The following is a 19,202-nucleotide window of genomic DNA, read 5'->3' as shown; positions in this document are numbered from 1 at the left end:
CTGCTAACTGTGACGTCCCTCTGCAGCAGCTTCCAGTGAAAAGGCCACTTTACTGTCCAGCCAGGGCTGGAGTCAGCTGCCCCCTGGTGCCACTGCATGTTACTGCAGGACTGAACCCTGCCTGCTGCTGCGCTCCTGTCTGATGGAGAAAAAGCAGAAAGATCAGAGACTTTGAAGCTCTGCAGAGGGACTCCGGATAAAGATCAAACTTACTTATAATCTCCTGTGAACATAAAAAAAAATGAATTTCCCCTTTCATACTCAGTGTTTAAGTATTTGACCTAAATGTGATGCATTGCACATCAAGAGAATATCCTAATGTATGAGTTATCTGCAACCCCATAGGCACCATACGCCTCTGTGTAATATAGGCATCTCAATCTATAACTCCACGCTCTTATCTTCATACTCAGATACTTTTGTACAAGTGTGTGTGTGTGTGTGTATTATCAGTTCCAATTGAAAAGAACAGTGATTCAGAGTCTACTTCATGGTGCCAACACGGATCAATAAATCATTTTCAAGCATTGCTGATCGAAGAACACAGCTGTCTGTAGGGTAACACAGATGTGTGTGTGTGTGTGTGTGTGTGTGTGTGTGTGTGTGTGTGTGTGTCTTTGTGTTCATGCAGCAGGAAGGGAATGACAGCGAGTGAAGGAGAGTATGTGTGTATGTTTATGTGTGTGTATACCAGTGCAGTATATGGGCTATGCAGCATAGAGCAATGGAGCATGTTTTAATGACAGAACACCTCAGTGACCGACACACACGCACACACACACACACGCGCACACACACGCACGCACACACACACACACACACGCATGCACGCACACACACGCACGCACGCACACACACGCACGCACGCACACACACGCATGCACGCACGCACACACACACACACACACACACACACACACACACACACACACACACACACACACACACACACACACACACACAAACACACACACACACACACGCACGTGTCTTTGTGCATTCCCCTCTCTTTGTCTCTCACTGTCACAGCTGTGTATGTACAGTATTTACTGTATGAGTGTCTCTGCCTGTTTATCTGGCTTGCACAGTGAATGTGTTACCTGCTGTGTGTTGGTGTCTTTGTGTCTTTGTGTCTTTGTGTCTTTGTGTGCAGCTCCATACGTCCTCTATAGGAGCTGGTATGAAGCTGATCTGCTGCAGAGCTGAACGACTGCTCAGCTTCATTGTTCCTATCTGCCGCTCTTCTCTTCTTCTCTCCTCTTCTCTTCTTCTCTTCTTCTCTTCTTCTCTTCTTCTCTCCTCTTCTCTTCTTCTCTTCTTCTCTTCTCCTCCTCTTCTTCTCTCCTCCTCTCTTCTTCTCTTCTCCTTTTCTCTTCTTCTCTCCTCTTCTCTTCTTCTCTTCTCCTTTTCTCTTCTTCTCTCCTCTTCTCTTCTTCTCTTCTTCTCCTCTTCTCTTCTTCTCTCCTCTTCTCTTCTCCTCTTCTCTTCTCTTCTTCTCTCCTCTTCTCTTCTTCTCTCCTCCTCTTCTCTCCTCTTCTCTTCTTCTCTTCTTCTCTTCTCTTCTTCTCTCCTCCTCTCTTCTTCTCCTCTTCTCTCCTCTCCTCTTCTCTTCTTCTCTCCTCCTCTCTTCTTCTCTCCTCCTCTCTTCTTCTTCTCTTCTCTTCTTCTCTCCTCTTCTCTTCTTCTCTTCTCTCCTCTTCTTCTCTCCTCTTCTCTTCTTCTCTTCTCTCCTCTTCTTCTCTCCTCTTCTCTTCTCCTCTTCTCTTCTCTTCTCCTCTTCTCTTCTTCTCTTTCCGTTGTCTTCCTCTCTTCTTCCTCTCTTCTTGTCTTCTTTTGTCTTCTTTGCTTTTGTCCTCCCGTCTCTTCTTCTCTGTGTCCTTCTCTTTCCATTTTTCTCCTTTCTCCTCTTTTTCTGATCTTTCTTTTGTTTTCCCTCTCTTCTTTTTTTGTCCTCTTCCCTCTCTTCTTCTCTTAATCCTCTTTTTTCCTCCTCTTCACTCTTTTGTCCTGTTCTCTCTTTGTTCTCTTCTTGTCTTTGTCCTCTTTTTTTTCTCTTATGTTTTGTCCTTGTCCCTTTTGTCTTCTTCCCTCCTCCTCTTTTCCTTTGCCCTCTGCTTTTCTTCTTTGTCCTCTTTGCTTTTCTGCTGTCCTTGTTTTTTTTGTCTTCTTTTCTTCTTCTCATCCCTTTGTTCCTCGTCTTTGCTCTTTTTTGTTCTGTTCTTCTTCTTTTTTCTCATCTCGTGTCTTTTGTCCTCATCTCTATTGTCCCTCCCTGTCTCTTCTTTTTTTCTTATCTTTTCTTGTTCTCTTCTGTCTTTGTTCTCCTCTTCTTTTTTGTCCTCTTTTCTTTTGTCTTCTTCTTTGGTCCCTCTCCTTGTCCTCTTCTCTTCTGTCCCCTTATCTGTTGTCTCCCTCTCTCCTTTCTTTGTTCTTGTCGTCTTTTGCCCTCCCATCTCTTCTTCTCAGTGTCCTGCTCTCTTCTCTTCTGTCCTCTTCTGTTTGTCCTCTTTTTGTCTCTCCTCCTCCCTGATTCTCTCCTCCCCTCCCTCTGCTCTGGGTGAGATATTGCCTCTGTGATGTGTTGTGACAGTGACATTAATGGAAGCACTGTACATTTAACGACCTATATCTCCGGAAATTCCTCTGCCGCTTCTCGTTACGCACACACACACACACACACACACACACACACACACACACCTGAAACAATACAAAATAATCAGTGCAGCAGACACAGGTCTGTACACCTGTAAACACAACAGATATGTGTTGTTGTTGTTGTTGTTGTTGTTGTTTCCTCCAGAAAAGATTAATGAGATTATTGGATCCTTGTGTTTATGCGAGTGTGCGTGAGCATCAGAGGGCTCGACTGTCACTCGGCTGCGTGTGCGTCGCGCTGTGATATGACACGAGTGTCAACAGCACAACAAAAGAGCGAGGCAGTAGCTGAGCCGGGAAATGAGGGTGAGAAAGAGTAAGTGAGCAGAAGAGAGTGAGCGGGGATGGAAATGATGAGCAGAAGAAATGATGAATAAGAGGATGAAAGAACGGGTTGTGGAGGAAATGAGGGAGGAAAAGAGAAAGCGTGAGTGAGGCTGGACGGATGAAAGAAGAAAGAAATAGAGGAAGAACAACGGAAAAAGGACATGAACAGATTATTAACGGTACGCTGGTAGAGACGTTGTATGTGCCCTGATATGGATTAGACTTAACTGGAAGGCTTTCATTACAATGTACAACAAAGAGAGATCAAGCCAGAAGGAACAAGGTTCAGTTTCAAAACTTTCAAATCCATTTGAATCCCTCACTGACTCCCTTATTGAGTTCATAGGTTTAGCTTTTTTAACAAAATGTGTAGAAAACAAAGTATTTAAAGTGGGAATGATCATATTATTCCATTCTTTCACTTCACTTTCTGTCACTTCTGCTGCCAATAAAATTTGTGTTTCACATGAAAATCTTTCCATCTAGACTGGAAACAATTAGTTCATTAATTATTCACCAAACATTTTGTATATAATGGATGTTCCTTCCTTTCCGGGTAGGCCTTTATTGAGAAATATTTGTAGAAAGTGTTGAGTTTCATTGACAGCTTAAAGGTCCTGTTTCAGAAAGTCGTCGTAACTGTAGTCAGCATTGTTATAGCTAGCAGGCTAAACCTAACGTTACCTTAGCTCAGGTTACAGTTAGAGTTATCCACTCCTGCCTTGCATCGCTCTCGGCTAGTAGACAGCAATCGTTAGTTATATACAAGTCAACCCAACAGCCGATATTGATGCAGGTGTGTTTGTGCAACGAGCCGGAAACAACACCGGCAAGCCCCACAGATGTGTGCGAGCAGCGAGTTCGCTACGCTCCACAAACTCTCTTAGCTTCTTTTTGTCTAATAAATAAACTCACAAAACTACTTTCCTTATTAAACAGAAAAATACAACCGCATACCTTCTGAATACAAGTTTCTCTCTGTCTCACCCTGCTGCCTCTCTCTGTTCTCTGTCGGCGCTGACCTGTAAGCAGAAGCTCTCAATCAGCCAAAAACCAGCCCTATAACCTTTGCTTTGTACTGTTACATCATTTATTGTTGGCTAAAATCAACGGCATTTGTCATAATACCTCAGCTATACATATTGTTAATTCCACCCCCTTCATGTCTATATTAATTCATATTTGGCCTCCCAACTTTTTGGGTATTTTAATGTATTGTATTTCTGTAGAATGTGCGGGACAACCAAATGTCCCTGTATGCCGACGATGTCCCACTCTCTCTCTGCTTGCTTTGTTCTGTTCTTTATCCCACCTGGGGGATCTATATGTTTACGATGAAAATAATCAGATATCTACAAAATAATCAGATATCTATAAAGAACAGAACAGCCTATGGGCATCCATTAATACCGAATGTGTGGGGTTCTTTTATGTCAGATTTGTTGACCCGCTGATATGGTATCCTCAGATTTTTAAGTGGAAAGTTTCTGTGTGATTGTGACAGTGGAGTTTGTTGATGCCTCCGTCACCTCATCTCCACCTTCTCTGTTCTCCTCCATCTCCATCACAATACATCCTGCATTAGCTGAGCAGTTTGCATATGAATCCTTAATTGGAAAATCCTCTCTTTCTTCTACCTAATTGATTCCCAATAGTGGATGTTATGACAGCTGCTGCTGCGGCTTGTGGGCTTTAATCAAATCCCACATGTTGCTTAACCTTTTCACATCCACTCCAGCTGATTAGCTGCTGTCAGGCAGCACATGCACAATATTTACATTTTTGTAGATATCTGATTATTTTCATCGCAAACATGTAGATCTCTGGAAAAATGTCTGGATACTAGTTTTCAGAGGATGCAGAACGAGCTGCAGATGTGTGTGACTGTGTGTGTGTGTGACTGTGTGAATGTGTGACATGCCAAGTTTTGACCTGAGTATGAACTCAATGCTGACATTTACAAGGTCTTCACCCTGCTGTGTGTGTGTGTGTGTGTGTGTGTGACAGTCACACACATTTTCTGGGTTATCTGTTGATGGATGGACTACAGAAATGGCTAAGAAAAGGCTCTTGGTATTGCTGGTCTAATAACTGGCTGAGGGAGGTATTTGACCTGTTCTGAAGCTGTTCATCGTGGCCTTTAACAGCACATTTCTTGCTTTTTGCTCCTTTGTTTCACTACATATATCACCATATAGCACCTAAAGTAGTGTTTTTCTTTCCTAAATATGTTGTTAAAAAGTTGTTTATGCGAAGCAAAGAAAGCAGGCACATTAAAAATGAATAAGTTGTAGTTTATTGACCATCATTAATAAATAAATAGTTGGGGTGTCGTAAGAAAGAAAATCATAAAGGGAGCCGTGGTTGGTTTTATGTTAATGAATCCAAATAAAAAAGTCTCTCTCTCTGTCCCCCCCCCCCCCCGTCTCTCTCTCAGGTGTGGAGGCGGAGCTTCTGTCTGAAGCGGCTCCTGTGGTTGTTCTGAGACTCATCGAGGCCATCGAGAAAAACGGTGAGAGAATACAAACATAAACACAGATGTGCAGCGAGCGTTCAACATTTTTTGAAAATACTTTATGTCTTTATGCTAAGCTAAGCTAACAACATCCTGACTCCAGCCCCGGATGTAACCTCAACAGCAGACTTAACATCATTTGTAAAGTGTAATATAGTACATCAGTCAGTAGTTGCCTAAAGGATAACCATGTTGACACTCAGCAACTTTCTCAGCTGACTTCCTCTCTCTTCTTCTACCTCTGTTTGTTTCTGCAGGTTTGAACAGCGAGTCTCTGTATCAAGCTCCTCCAGTCGCCTCCAGTGGACCTGCAGAGCTGCGACAGGCTCTGGACTCAGGTACATGCTCTCAAATTAGTCGATTATTGAACAACAGAAATTCTATCAAATGTGAGGATTTGCTTTATTTGTTTATAACTGTACACATCTCGTACACTCAGAATAAATGTACAATGTACAATGAAGTGTGGCAGGTCAAGGAAAGGGGTGAGAGCCCTCCCATAGGAGACAAAGGAGGGAGGAAACAGACCAAAAGAGAGAGAGAGGTGTACGATTGAATCCACCAGTGAAATGCAGGACGAGTGTCCTTCACACTCAAAACGTGATTAATCATCGTTAATGATGATAATCGTCATTAATTATGCCATGCAGAGAAACATTCAGTTGTTCAGTGGGGAAATAAGTTGTATCCATCATTGATGCAGCCTGTGAGAGAACAGAGAACACTCTTCTTCCCTCGTATCAATATTACAACTCAATACCACCACTCCGTCTTATGTATCAGGTGAGATTGTGGCTCCATCTGTAACTGCCCTGTCATGTTTGATTAGAGTCGTAACGAACATTTACGCAAGAGACAGCTAACCCTGAAGGACTATAAGGCTTTATTTGAACAGATAAACACAACCAGCGATGTTACAGAGTCCGTGTCTGAAAAGGCCAGACCTTAAAGATGTGTAGTGGTGTGATATCTGCAGGTACAAAGCTACAGTGCTGTGAATCTCTGCACAGTAACATGTAGAAGCAACAAGTGGCTCATCACCATTAGGCAAAGCTCCCAAATCTGATCTCCTGCTCTCCTCTCTGTATTTACACCAACACAAACTCCTGCTGAGACTGTACCGGCTCGTTTCAGGCTGATGAGGCTGAATGGAGCTGAAGGCACTCGCACAAAAAAGTTGGCCAAGTTTGAGTTGCTGAAGTTCAGGTTTGGCACCACCAGGGAGTGCTCTGACTCCGTACTTTATTTTGGGAGCGAGGTGGGGAACTCACAAACTCTAGACTCTAGATTCTGCTCTGAGGAGGAGAGAGGAGAGGAAGGAGGGAGAGAGGGAGGACAAAAACACGTATCATCACAGACAGTATGATGCTAGTCATTGCAAAAGGGTTATTTAGTGCAGATACTTCATTCGTCCTTACCTGTATGGTGTGACTCGTATATGAAATATAGATCTTTGATCTTATTAACGCTGACTCACCCGGCACATCTAAAGGAAATCATTAGTCTGATTTGCTCCTGTGCTTTTTCTGCAGTTCAATAAGAAGTAACTTTCGACTGCGAAGGCCACATTCACACCTGTAGTTCGGTTCACTTCAATCGGACCGAGGAAAAACAATATTCATTGTTGCTTTTTAGTCTGTTTTGTGTTCATACTGACTTATTACAATCAAACCAAGAAGGTTGGATGAGTCTCACTGATGGGACTATTTTGGTGGTGTGGTGGTCTACATCATCAGTGCTACACGGACCCCAGGGGGGGAATCAACACAACATCAATAAGTGATTATGAGTGTTAACAGGTAGAAACAGAATGTCAAGAAATGTCCTGTACTGTCATATTCAGGGATGTAGTCATGTGGTCGCTATGTTTCACTTACCTTTTGAGGAGGAACTGCTAAAATATGGATTTAATGTCTTTTCACTGTCTGATTGATCTTGGATATTTGGTTCATGCTAAATATGCTACACATATCTATTATCATAAAATCTGTGGCTGGTCTGTTTGCTTTCACACAACGAACGAGTCACTTGGAAGCAGACTGAGACCGTCCTTTTCAGAGTTTACAGTTTTCACACCAGCCTAAATGACCCAAACCAAACGAGTTGGTTCTGAGAGCACCCTGAGGGATAGATTTGTCTTGCTCCCAGGTTTGCAACGTTGCCACAACATTGTGAAGAATATCCAGCGTACAACTAACAAACTGCTGCATCCAGTCGAGTCGTAGAAACAAGGAGTTTGTCCTCGGTGAGGGCCCAGATACGGCTGACTTCTTTGGATATAATGTCGTCTAAACAAACTCAGCCCCAAGTTTTGAGGTAAAAGAAAAGTTTGGATTGTCAGAATTCAAAGTGGATATTCAACAGGATTTATTGAGCAGTGAGTCGTCCTGTTGTAGCTGTTCAGAAACAGATTTCTTAGCTTGATGAAATGCAAGTGAGTATGAAACCTGACACACTGAGTTAAATCTGCAGATGATCAGCCTGTTGGCAGCTGTGAGAGGTAGCAGTTGAACTCATGGGATGTCGATGTTGTGTGAAATAGGGAATTTCCCTTTAAATGTTTTATCCAGAAGATAAAAGTCTACTTTCATTTTAAGTTAAGCAGTCAGGATCAAAAGACCCTCAATGAGAATAAATGACTTTCTCAGTGCTCATCCTGTTCTCTGCAGAAAAGGTCAGCAACTCTGCAAACCCAATACAGTGTATTGAGCATCAAGAATAGATGTAGAGTAGAAGAAGACACACACACACACACACACACACACACACACACACACACACACACACACACACACACACCTGGCCTTCTTGGGCAGTGGAGGGAGGTCAGCATGGGGCCAAAGATGTGCACATACTCAAAGTAATTGACTGAAAGGAGCTGACATGTAGGCACTCAGAGGAATTTAGCATGCAGGCTTGACACGCACACCCACATATATGTTGAGACAGAAAGGGGGCTGCATGAGAGAAATCCTACGCATGTTATGGTGGAAAATGCAGAGAAGTGCAGCCGCTGACATCCCGCAGTCACACCGGCTTTATGTACAGTAAGTGGTCTAATAGACATGGACAGATCCTATGGAATATATATGAAAAGCGGTAGCTTGTGTGCAGATTTGTGTTGACATGTGGCTGTGAAGTTACATGAACACACACGAAGGAAAAGTTTGGTTTGAATGTTGGAGGTCTGATGACTCTGTGATGTGGAAGGACAGTGGGAGGGCAAAGAGAAAGACAGAAAGACATTTCTTTCTCTTTGCCTCGTTGTCACATTTAGAAATATCTCTTTCTGTCTTTTATCATCGTCAGAGTTGTCTGTCTGAGTTGCGCAGGCAGATGAGATGAAAGTAAAGAGGAAAGATATGTAAAAATGTGTAAATAATGGCCGTGTGTAAAGTGTCTCTCTGTCTTGGTTTCAGTGCAGTCAGACCTGATGATTACTTCAACACAAGTAAATAAATGAGCCCTTTTTAGCAGGAGCTGTTTTTGTTTCATTATAAACATTATAAGCGTAATAAAGATGGAAGTCATGGCAGAGCTGTGGTATTAAATTAATAAATAAATAATAATTTCTTTCCACTAGTGAATTTGCACAATAAAAAATGCTGCATTAGCCATAAGCAGTTCCTGCCTGTGGCCATGGATGTGCAGACATTCAAATCTTATATAAGAAGCATTTTTTGTTATTTCTAAGCAGATTCATTATTGCTGTCACTGGAAAGAGTCAGCTGATTATTGATTCAACCAATATGTCTGTGTGTTTTGAATGAGTGAGTTATGACGCTGAGTTGAACGTGTGGCATTTTAGTGCAAATGGCATCAGGTTCGAAGGGTTAATAGATATAATTCTCTGATTTTAGTTTTAGTTTTATGACCAAAAAGCATGAATCTTATACAAAGAGAAGTAGACAGGTAGAACAGCTATGAACTAATTAACACAAGTGTGGAAAACATTAAAAGTTAAAGATTTCCCTGTTAAAAGTGTAAGATTCATACTTTAATAATGCTGTCATAGCTCACCGGTAGCTGAGTGGTACGTCACGTTTTTGCAGCTGCCTTCTAAAGTAATAAAGGATTTTGTTTTGTTTTTGTGTTCTTGACATCTCGGACATGTCTTGTTTTCATAGTTTTGCCCATCATACTCATCAGTTATGATTTTCTTCTCTCTGAATTCATTGCTGCAATCTAAGTGACATCAGAGGGGTTAAAAGTACATGTAGCTTCAGCTACAGAGGTCAAAGGTTAACCAGGAGACCTGCACATCTGGACACTTACAACAGACAGTTTCACCAGATCCTCTCAGCGTCAGTGTCATCTTCACTGACAGGAATAATGTCCACAACAAAAAGAAAATGGAATCTCTTGTTAGCATGTAGGATGAGGTGAGACGCTGCAGTTAATGACCGATATCAGCGTTTCACAGAACTGGTTTTGGTGTGTTTCATGGATCATTATTAGAGCATGATGCAACATCAATCACTCTGCAGGGAGAGTATCAGGGCTGCTGCAGTGCTCTGCCTCTCTTTGTTGTGTGTTTGTGCTGCATGAGTTATGGAATAATGTTACGTAACAGGGAGTTGTTGCATTGTACAGGCGCTCTCAGGTTATTCCACAGCCTCAGATCCCGCCTAATTGATCTGTGTGTGTGTGTTTTATTTGTCTATGTTGTTGGTTGCTGCATATGTACAGTATTTTCCTATCAAAGTGAGTGTGTGTGTGTGTGTGTGTGTGTGTGTGAGAGAGAGAGAGAGAGAGTCACACAGGCTCAGAAAGCTTTCTAGAACATTACCTCATCTAGTTGACCTCCGATTGGTACACGGCCCGGACGTTGCCATGGTGATAGCTAGCCTTTTTTAGCCGGTTGGTTCTGCCGTGCCCACACATCGCTCAGTGTGTTGGCCCAGTAGCTCTGAGTGTGTGTGACTGCACTTCTATCTTTGTGAGGACCGGACTGAGTTTTAGACCTCGCGGGTGACGACATTTGTGGAAAGTGAAGACATTTTGGATAGTGAGGACATTTTTTTTAAAGTGAAGACATTTTTAAAGGTGAAAACATTTTGGATAGTGAGGACATTTTTTTAAAGTGAAGACATTTTTAAAGGTGAAAACATTTTGGATAGTGAGTATAGAGTATTTTGTAAAGCATGCACATGTACGGAAGATGGAGACATTTTGCAAAACTGAGGACATTTTGGAAAATGTGGAACACTTGTGGAAAGCAAAAAAAGAGGACAAAGTGAGGACATTTGTAGAAAGTGAAATCATGTTTCAACTGTGAGGACAAGCTTGGAAAGTAGGAACCATTTTTGAAAGTGAAGACACGTTTGTACTGTCAGGGCATTTGCAGGAAATTAGGAATTTAGTTTGAAAAGCAAAGACATTTTGCATTTATTCTCAAGACGTTTCTGAACAGTAAGGGAATTCTTTGGGAAAGTTGGGACATCTTTGCAAAGTGTGGACATTTTAGATGGTAAGGGCATTTGTTGGACAGGGAGGACATTTTTGCAAAGTGACATCAGTTTTTGGAGAGTGAGGTTATTTTTTGTAGAGAGGGGACATTTAAGGAATGGGGAGAGTAAGGACCTGTCCTCACTCCTACAAAGGGCTGTTTGAGGGTTTGGACTTGGTTTTTGGATTAAGGTTAGAATGAGGTTCAGGCGAAGGGTTAGACGGTTAGGAAATACATTATGTCAAAGAGTGTCCTCACAAGTATGGAAGCACAAACATGTCTGTGTGTGTTTATGAATAAGTGGGCATTCTCATCACTGCTGGGTTTGTGTGTTTTTGTGTCAGTGTCTTGTGTGTCTGTTTGTACACTTTGACCTAGTTAGAGTTTGTATGATGATTACATGGATGTGCTAACACGCACACACACACACAGACACACACACACACACACAAACACACACACACACACACTCAGACACACACTGTGCCAACCGGTCGGGCACAGAGTGGGCGGTCTCTGTTTTGGAAACGATGACTCATGTAGGCTCAGACTGTAGCAGAATATACTTCAATACAAACTGTACACTGATATACACAACACACACACACACACACACACACACAGTGTACATACAAACATATAGAGACATATTGCAGCTCACACAAACAATAATCAAACTTGAAGAGACATAATGAGAATCCTCTCTCTCCTCTCCGTCCACCTCTTGGTTCAGATAGATGGAGACATACTTTCTTTCTTCCTCCCGTCCAATCTGTTAACTGCTCGCCGCTAACAACCGATCAACCAATCTGCAGTCCTGGAGCCATTAAAGAATATTTTATTTCACTGCACCTCCTTTATGTACTCTTCAATCTCCCCCCTCTCTCTTCCCTTCTCATCTTCTATCTCTTTCTCTCCTTTTTTTTATTCACTCATTCATCACCGTCCCTTTTCCTCCCCTCCCTACCTCGGTGACAGGAGCTGCTGAGTTCAGCAAAACACAAATTAAAAGAGCTCCTCTGCTCCATCTCTCCGTCCTTTTCTTCCGTCTCCATCCCTCCATCCTCCACGTCCGTCCTCCCTCTCGTCTGTCGGCCCTTGCCCTGCTATTGGTCGGAGGTGATGTCATCATCTTCCTCTGGCGCCCGTCAATAACCTATTAGAAGCCGGTGTCTTTACAGTCAGCTGGGGAACGAAGAAGTGCAACCACACACACACTCATACACTAACACACTGATGCACAACGGACGTGAGGTGGAAACATAAAAGCTTCTGGCTGCAGAGGTGTGTCAGTGTGTCTTCATAGGAAGTATTTAGTAAAATTGATGAGTGGTTTTGTGTCCCAGATGCAGCAAGTTGCCTCTTCTCTCCTCTCAGCAGCCTTTTATTGTTTGTCTGTGTGGTTATATTTCACATTTTTATCACCTGGGAGAGAAAACAAGATGTAGAGATGCACATCCATGTGTGTGTGTTACTCATCTGTCTGTAGAGTTGAACTGTAGCTGCAAATGTGCAGCTGTATCCACAGGAATTACGTTCATATTTGACAATTTTCTACCTACCTGGACTATTCACGTCCAGTGCCAATGTTCAGTGCAAATGCAGGAAGTAGTGTGTTCTTGATGTAGCGAGGTCGGGGTGCTAGATGGGCGCGTAGCTTCTCTAACTTTCACGCAGGAGACCAAAGTTCACAACGCTGCACGGCTGTTTATAAAAGTATGAGAAAGGCTTTTACGACGCGATGATCGCCATGTAAACAGCTAAACTATGAATTCACGTTACAAAGTAATCTACCAAGAAACTGATCCAGGTTCAGCTTTTTTTCTGCTGGACGGCTGCCTAACTGAGGATTCACTGTAATGGGTGCTGTGATGAAAGTCAAGATGGCAGATATCTGATTGATAAATCCAGAATTAAGTCATTGTTCCTGTGTGGTCAAAATAAACGGAAAGCTTGAATACTAATAACAGTTGTCTAAACACAAATGTATACTTCTGTGGAATAAGAAAACCATCATATCAACCATATGATGACACACAACTTCTGGTAGCAGTAATCAAAGTCGACTAAATTCAGAAATGTACATCACACCCACAGAAAATTCTCTCCAGCACTGTCCTCCTCCTCCTCCTCCTCCTCCTCCTCCTCCTCCTCCTCCCTGAACACTGAACAAGCTCCCAGCATCCCATTCAATGATGTCATCTCTCGCACAGCGTTGGTGTGTCGTCTGACAACACACAAGCTGACACACTGCGAACACTGTGGATTTATTTGCTGTGTGTGAATGCCTTGATAAGCTGCATATATATCTACCGCACATATGTACCTGTCTTCTTCTTCTCTCCGTCTCTGTATGCTCACTTCCTGTCTCCCGATTCTTATCTCTGCCATATGTTGCCCCGTAACATGAACGACTAAAGCGATACCTGTGGCTTCACCGTCTGTTAGAAACACACAGTGATATCTTTTATTCTCTTTTCCTCTCACTCTCAGTCCCAACCCACAAGCACACGGTGTGTCGCAGAGAAGGTGCATTTACCTGTGTTTAACCTGACAGGTAGATCTCCCTTTAAGGCTTACAAATCCAGACTCCTTGGCTGGGATCGGTGGCCTGATGGTGCAGTAACTCTGAAATAAGCCCCCCAGTCTCATCCTGTCTCATTTGCCTCCCTCACTGTTCAATTTGAGTCAGTTCTACTTTGCCATTTTTTCATTCATTCACTATTAAGCCGCTTTACTCTGGTCCCTCAAAAGACATAACCCCTCCCTCTCCTGGTAGGCTTTTAATTTGAAACAACATCTGAAGGATATGTTGACGTGACAGACGTTTAAAAAAAGCAGCAAAGTGATTGTAAAGTATTTCTGTTAGCACAGGTAATTCCTTAATGTTTTCACTAATTACTTGTCGAGTGTGGATGATTTAATCAACATTAGTGCCAGACTTCAGACTATCCAAACGCATGAAGACTGAATAATATATAGTAGAGATGGATCAGATCATTTTTAATAGAATTTCCCTTTAAAGTCGTATTTCTGTTCAAATCTAAAGCACAAACGCGCTCTTGGTCTGATGGTTTTTATAAATCTTAAATCCTGACTCAGTCAAGTTTTGCACTTTGACCAAACTCTCACACTCTGCCTCAACTCAAAAAATGTCAAGACTTCTCTCAGATCAGATTGATGGCTTTTCACATCTGACGTACAGTATTTGAAGTGAAAAGTGAAACACAGGTTTCTGGTTGGATGCAGAATATTGCGTCTGTGAGACTTTCAAACAAAAACCAGATCTGTGTGGGAAATGTGCTTTTTTTTCTACAGAGCAGCTGATATATCCTTTAATGCAGATTCTTTCTCAACTATTATTAAATGTCGGCCTTTGGATGAACTTCCCTCTGCAGCCTGTTTCAGTTTTTTCACTTCTCTTTGTTCCGTCTGCCCGTTGGAGAGTTTCTGCACCTCCCTTTCTTTCTCTCTGTATGTGATTCTTTCCTTTCTGTCTCTCCGTCCTCCTGTTGCATCTCTCTGAGTCCATGTTGTGATATCAGTGTGTGTGTGAGCAGAATGCCGAGGACAGATGGGTAGACGGAGAGGTGAGCGGGTTCACACACACACACAAACTCCTGTGATGGGAAATATTTGACTGTATTCAGTATAGAAACAGAATAAGTTTAGAGGGTTCAAACTGAGATTATCACCCTGAGGACCAAACACACACACACACACACACCCTGAACCCTGTACACTTTGTCCTGTGGTCAGTAAGGAATGAATGTTTCTGTCGCTATTTTCTTCTCTTTTCCCCCTTTTTTTCCCTCCCTCCCTCATTTTTTCTTTACTCCATAGTTTCTCTCTTGACAAGCTGCTGCTCAGAGCAGAAGGACAATGTTAGAAATGTCCCTAAATGACACGAAAAGTAAACACATAGAACTGTTCATGTCCTCCCAGTCAGTAAGTCCCACTGAAGGATTATTATGGAGGGTCCATTCTGTTGAAAGCCATTTAAACCACCTTTCAAATTCCAAAAATACCCCCTGATCATTTACGCACACTTGTTTTTTATTACTCGTGCCGCAGCAGGATCTACCTGGATCTCACTACAGCAACATGTTGTGCTTAAATGAAAACAAAAGCACCTTTGAGCTACTTGAAAGTGTTCCTTGTGGTCAACTAGGTTCCCAACTAACTAACTAATATAACCAAAATAACCAACAGTGGGTAATGGGCCCCTGTCAGAAGGTGGCACAGCAACATCTCTGCATCCTCACAAAATAGGTGGTGCTGGAAGCTTGGTGGGGGTTAGTTGGCAAGCTAATATGTATGCTCTGTACCAGTTAGCTAACTGTCATTAGCAAGCCAGCTAGCTGAATCACACAGTGTGTTAAAGAGACATGTCTCATGACTGACTGCAGACCACGCTGCGTGTCTTGAGTCTGGATTCTTTGTCTGTCCGCTCCGTCAGAAGTCAGCGCTGTCGAGACATTTTGCAATCGGTCAAAGTTGAACATTAGGGGAAAGCTCTCCACTGTGAACGGGCCTTTTACTGAGATGATACAAAGGCCTTTTCATCGTCCAGTCGTTAAGGGAACACTTTTATTCTCCATCTTCCTCACATCAGGAGATAGATACCAGATAGATATTCAGCCGTGTGTCCAGAACAGAGACGGGTCTACAATGTGTTGAGCCAAAAGTTAAAAGTGGAAAAATACACCTTTCAGTTGCTTCAAAGAGCAGGAATTCTTCGGAGGAAGAACACACACAAGAAAATATGGCCCTAATACATATGAAGTAGTTGTAATGGGCAAATACACATAAAAGCAATCAAACATGCCTGTATGTACATAAACGCATCTGCAGGTCTATTAAAATGTGTAATAAAGATTTAAGCAGGAAATTCATCACAAACAGTTACTTTTAATGTTTCCTCAGTGATCCTGCAGATCTCGCCTTCTTTACCGTGTTTAGGCTCCACAAACTTGTGTGTTTTAGTGGAGAAATTACTGAAACTGACTACTTAAATATGCATTCTTTCTTACATAAGAACTACAGCATTATAATGTGTTGAAAGAAGGCTTTTATGTGGTGTATGTGGTAAAACGTTCTTCTGTGCTTTAATGATCACTTTTTGACGTCTTTTCCTCACATGTTGGTGACGGACTCATCTCAAGCAGAGTCATGTCTCTGTGGCTCTGAAACAAGTGAGGAATCAAATATTAATAATATCAAAATATTCAGGAGATGTTCATTCCCAGAGGCGGTTTCAAATCCTCAGTGTTACGCTGTCAGGACCAGGGCTGGATGAAGCCGGTAGGAGGCCTCGGGGCAGAAATGAACTGTGGGGCCCTACTTCACTTCATCCTCTTGCCTTTAGGCACCAGGTACAGAGCACACCGGCCACTGTAAATGACAGCTTCATTATGTTTTGCCAGAACTCGTAAGGCTGCAGTTGTCTTTTTATTTTGTTCTGTTAATCTATTTCTGATTTAGTAATTATGTGTATTAAGTGTTGAACTTATCTCCACATTTAGTCACGAGATTCAGATTTTATTCTTGACTTTGGAAACAGCAGTTGACAAAATATTCTCACGACAACATCTATTTAGTAGTTGTAGCTGGAGTTTTCGGTCACATCACATGATCTTCCTCAGCAGATGGAGTTTGCCGAGTTGTCACGGTGTTGTAGATGCGTTTTAGTGCAACTCTTTAGGCCAACGTGCGTGAAAAGTGCTCAGAGAAAAATGTGAACACATTTTGGCTGCGCTTTCTGACGAGTCAGCGCGGTCTAAGAGGTTTATCCATGTTGTGTTTTTAGAAGTTCAAGTGTGTGTGTGTGTGTGTGTGTGTGTGTGTGTGTGTGTGTGTGTGTGTGTTTCATGCACAGCTGAATATTGCTCAGCTGCTTTAGATTTGTGGTGATACTTGAAAACAGCCGAGTTCATCACAGTGAGGATCCTCCGTCATCTGTCACCTCCAGCGTTCTCGACTGGTGTCCGATGTAGATTAGTGTGTCGGTGTGTTTCCTCTGCAGCGTCCGTCTCCTCTGTCCGTCTCCTCTGTCCGTCTCCTCTGTGTGTCTTTATGTGTGTTTGTGTACATGTGAAAGCATAATGAACTGTAGTCATACGACCAAAAACCTCCTGACTGTTTTTCTCTCTCCATCTTTCTTTAACTTGAACATTTCTTGACCTCTCTGTCTCTGTCTCTCTCTCTCTCTCCCTCTCTCTGTCTCACTCTCTCTGTCTGTCTCTCTCTCTGTGTGAGTGTGTGAGATGGAGGATGAAGATTAATTAGTTCAATAAAAAGACACAGTGAAGTTTTGTTGTTGATGCCGTAAGAAATAGAAGCTCTACTGTTAAACAGGATCATCTCAGAGATCCGACGACAACACGAAGCCACAAAACATTTATAGGACGTGAAAATCCTGCCTTATATTTCTTTTTGAACATGTCAGCTTTTTTTCTGTGGTCAACAACTCGCAGTGAGGGTACGGCGGTGGAGTTCAACATTTAGTTCATGTGGTTCAGCCCAAATAGTTGAAAGTTCATGTCATGTACTGTAAATCCTGATGTAATGGACAGTGAAACATAAAATGAACTTTGGTTTCACTCTTGCATCAATCAACATCAGGCTGCAGTTTTCTAATGACGTGTTCACGGTGTTGCTCATGTTGTTCAGCAGCTGAGCTGTTGGTCATTCCTGCTGATTTGTTTGATTTTTATAACATTTTGTCTGTTTAATCCAATCAAAGTTTGGAATCATCCATCGGTGCATCTAATTTAACACGTTTACTACACTGCATGTCATGTTCAGATGGTATATTTCTCTACTGTTGTACCACCTACCTCAGAAAGCAGCTCTGCTTAATATTATGTGACACAGCAAACAGACAAAACATATGATGCCTCCTTTACTTTCAGCTGCGTTATGTTACTGTTGTTTATTTCCAGGAGAATTGAAATGAGAGTCTCTCTTGTACTCTAATTCTTTGTTTGACAGCTAGTTCTGCCTCTATCAGTCTCTAACTCTCCCTGCTTTAGTTTAATCACTGCTATTGGATTAGCCCGGATCAACTTTTCCACGAATCCACTGGATTCCGTTGCAGCTTCTCGTCTGAAAATTGCTTGTTCGACTGAATCAGAGTGCCGTAATGCTGGTGAGAGCAGATGATCACACAGCTTTTGTAGTGTAATGAGATTCTTATTGGAATGCTGCTGCAAGGGCACACACTCTATCACACACACACACACACACACTTCCCTAACAGGCAAACACAATGCAGAGTTGAACACAGGTTTTTTGTATTACATTAAAGTGCAGCTTTATCGTGTTAAGCCATACTGCCGTCATTGTGTATGAACAGAGGATTGATTTTGTCCTTCAGATTTCCTGTGGCTCAAATTCAAGTTCAGCCAGAGTGCGTCTGTCTTCTGTGTCAGTTCTGGATGTTACGGCCTTGGACGGCGCGCAGTACGAGGCAGCCTTTAGTTCAAAAGAGACGGGGTCCTTCGCCGGGTCATTGAGCCTCCTTTTACGTCTTTGACACGACCTCTGTAATATCTGCTGTACCTGTACATTCTGGTTCCAGATAACAGAGACACGCTCAGTGTGCTGCCCTGACCTCAACAATAATCTCAAAAAAATCAAACAGGCCTTGCATTTCTCTCCTTCAGTGTTGCCTGTATTTCAAACACTGACACTGTTTTTATGCTACTACGATACCCAGTAGTCATTGCAAATGCTGTGTAGATGCTGCCTTCGTGTGGGATAGAAGTTAGCGTAGAAAAGATTCCTATCGTTACGCCTCGTGAGCATTCACATGATTAACAAATAGAGAGGGTCGTGTGAGGGTTAAAAAACGTACTTTGTCTATTCAATTGGCGGTTATTATCTTGAGCAGCGTACTTTTGCTGACATCTGTATTGTTTCCCAGACTTGGATGTTGATGTGAAGGGTATTACAAGTCAAAAACATATTCATGTTAACTCCCTTGTTACATTAATGTGGGATGAGCCTGTTAGCATGCTAACATTTGTGTCAGGGACCAGGAGGGCTAAGATGGAGTTTTGGGAAAGGTGCATATCAAACAGTTAAGATATTGTCTTTGATAACTGGCCAACGAAGCTAAGCTATGATAGCCACGTTTAGCACCATATAAAATACTATAATGTTAGATACTCCACAGTTGTCTTATGTAAATGTTGTGTATTCTCACCTTTCTCGCTAACGTTGCAGCTTCTGGTAAGACCACGTTCAGAA

The 19,202-nt window shown here is 42.3% G+C and overlaps 1 protein-coding gene across 3 annotated transcripts in view; it reads left to right on the top strand.

Moving 5' to 3' along the window:
- Window positions 1-19,202, top strand: part of pik3r3b (phosphoinositide-3-kinase, regulatory subunit 3b (gamma)) — a 159,290-nt gene that overhangs the window by 46,183 nt on the left and 93,905 nt on the right. The window contains exons 5-6 of one of the 3 annotated variants that reach the window (XM_070908307.1): window positions 5,450-5,497; window positions 5,758-5,838. In XM_070908307.1, coding sequence (XP_070764408.1) covers window positions 5,450-5,497; window positions 5,758-5,838 — 129 coding nt within the window. Of the gene's footprint in view, window positions 1-5,422; window positions 5,498-5,757; window positions 5,839-19,202 lie in introns of all 3 variants that reach the window. The other 2 variants (XM_070908306.1, XM_070908305.1) reach the window with 2 other exon arrangements.

The sequence above is a fragment of the Enoplosus armatus genome, chromosome 7 (assembly GCF_043641665.1).
Source record: "Enoplosus armatus isolate fEnoArm2 chromosome 7, fEnoArm2.hap1, whole genome shotgun sequence".
In the NCBI taxonomy this organism is placed as follows: Eukaryota; Metazoa; Chordata; class Actinopteri; order Centrarchiformes; family Enoplosidae; genus Enoplosus; species Enoplosus armatus.
The sequence above is the reverse complement of the archived record's forward strand: the minus strand, read 5'-3'. Positions and strand labels throughout refer to the sequence as shown.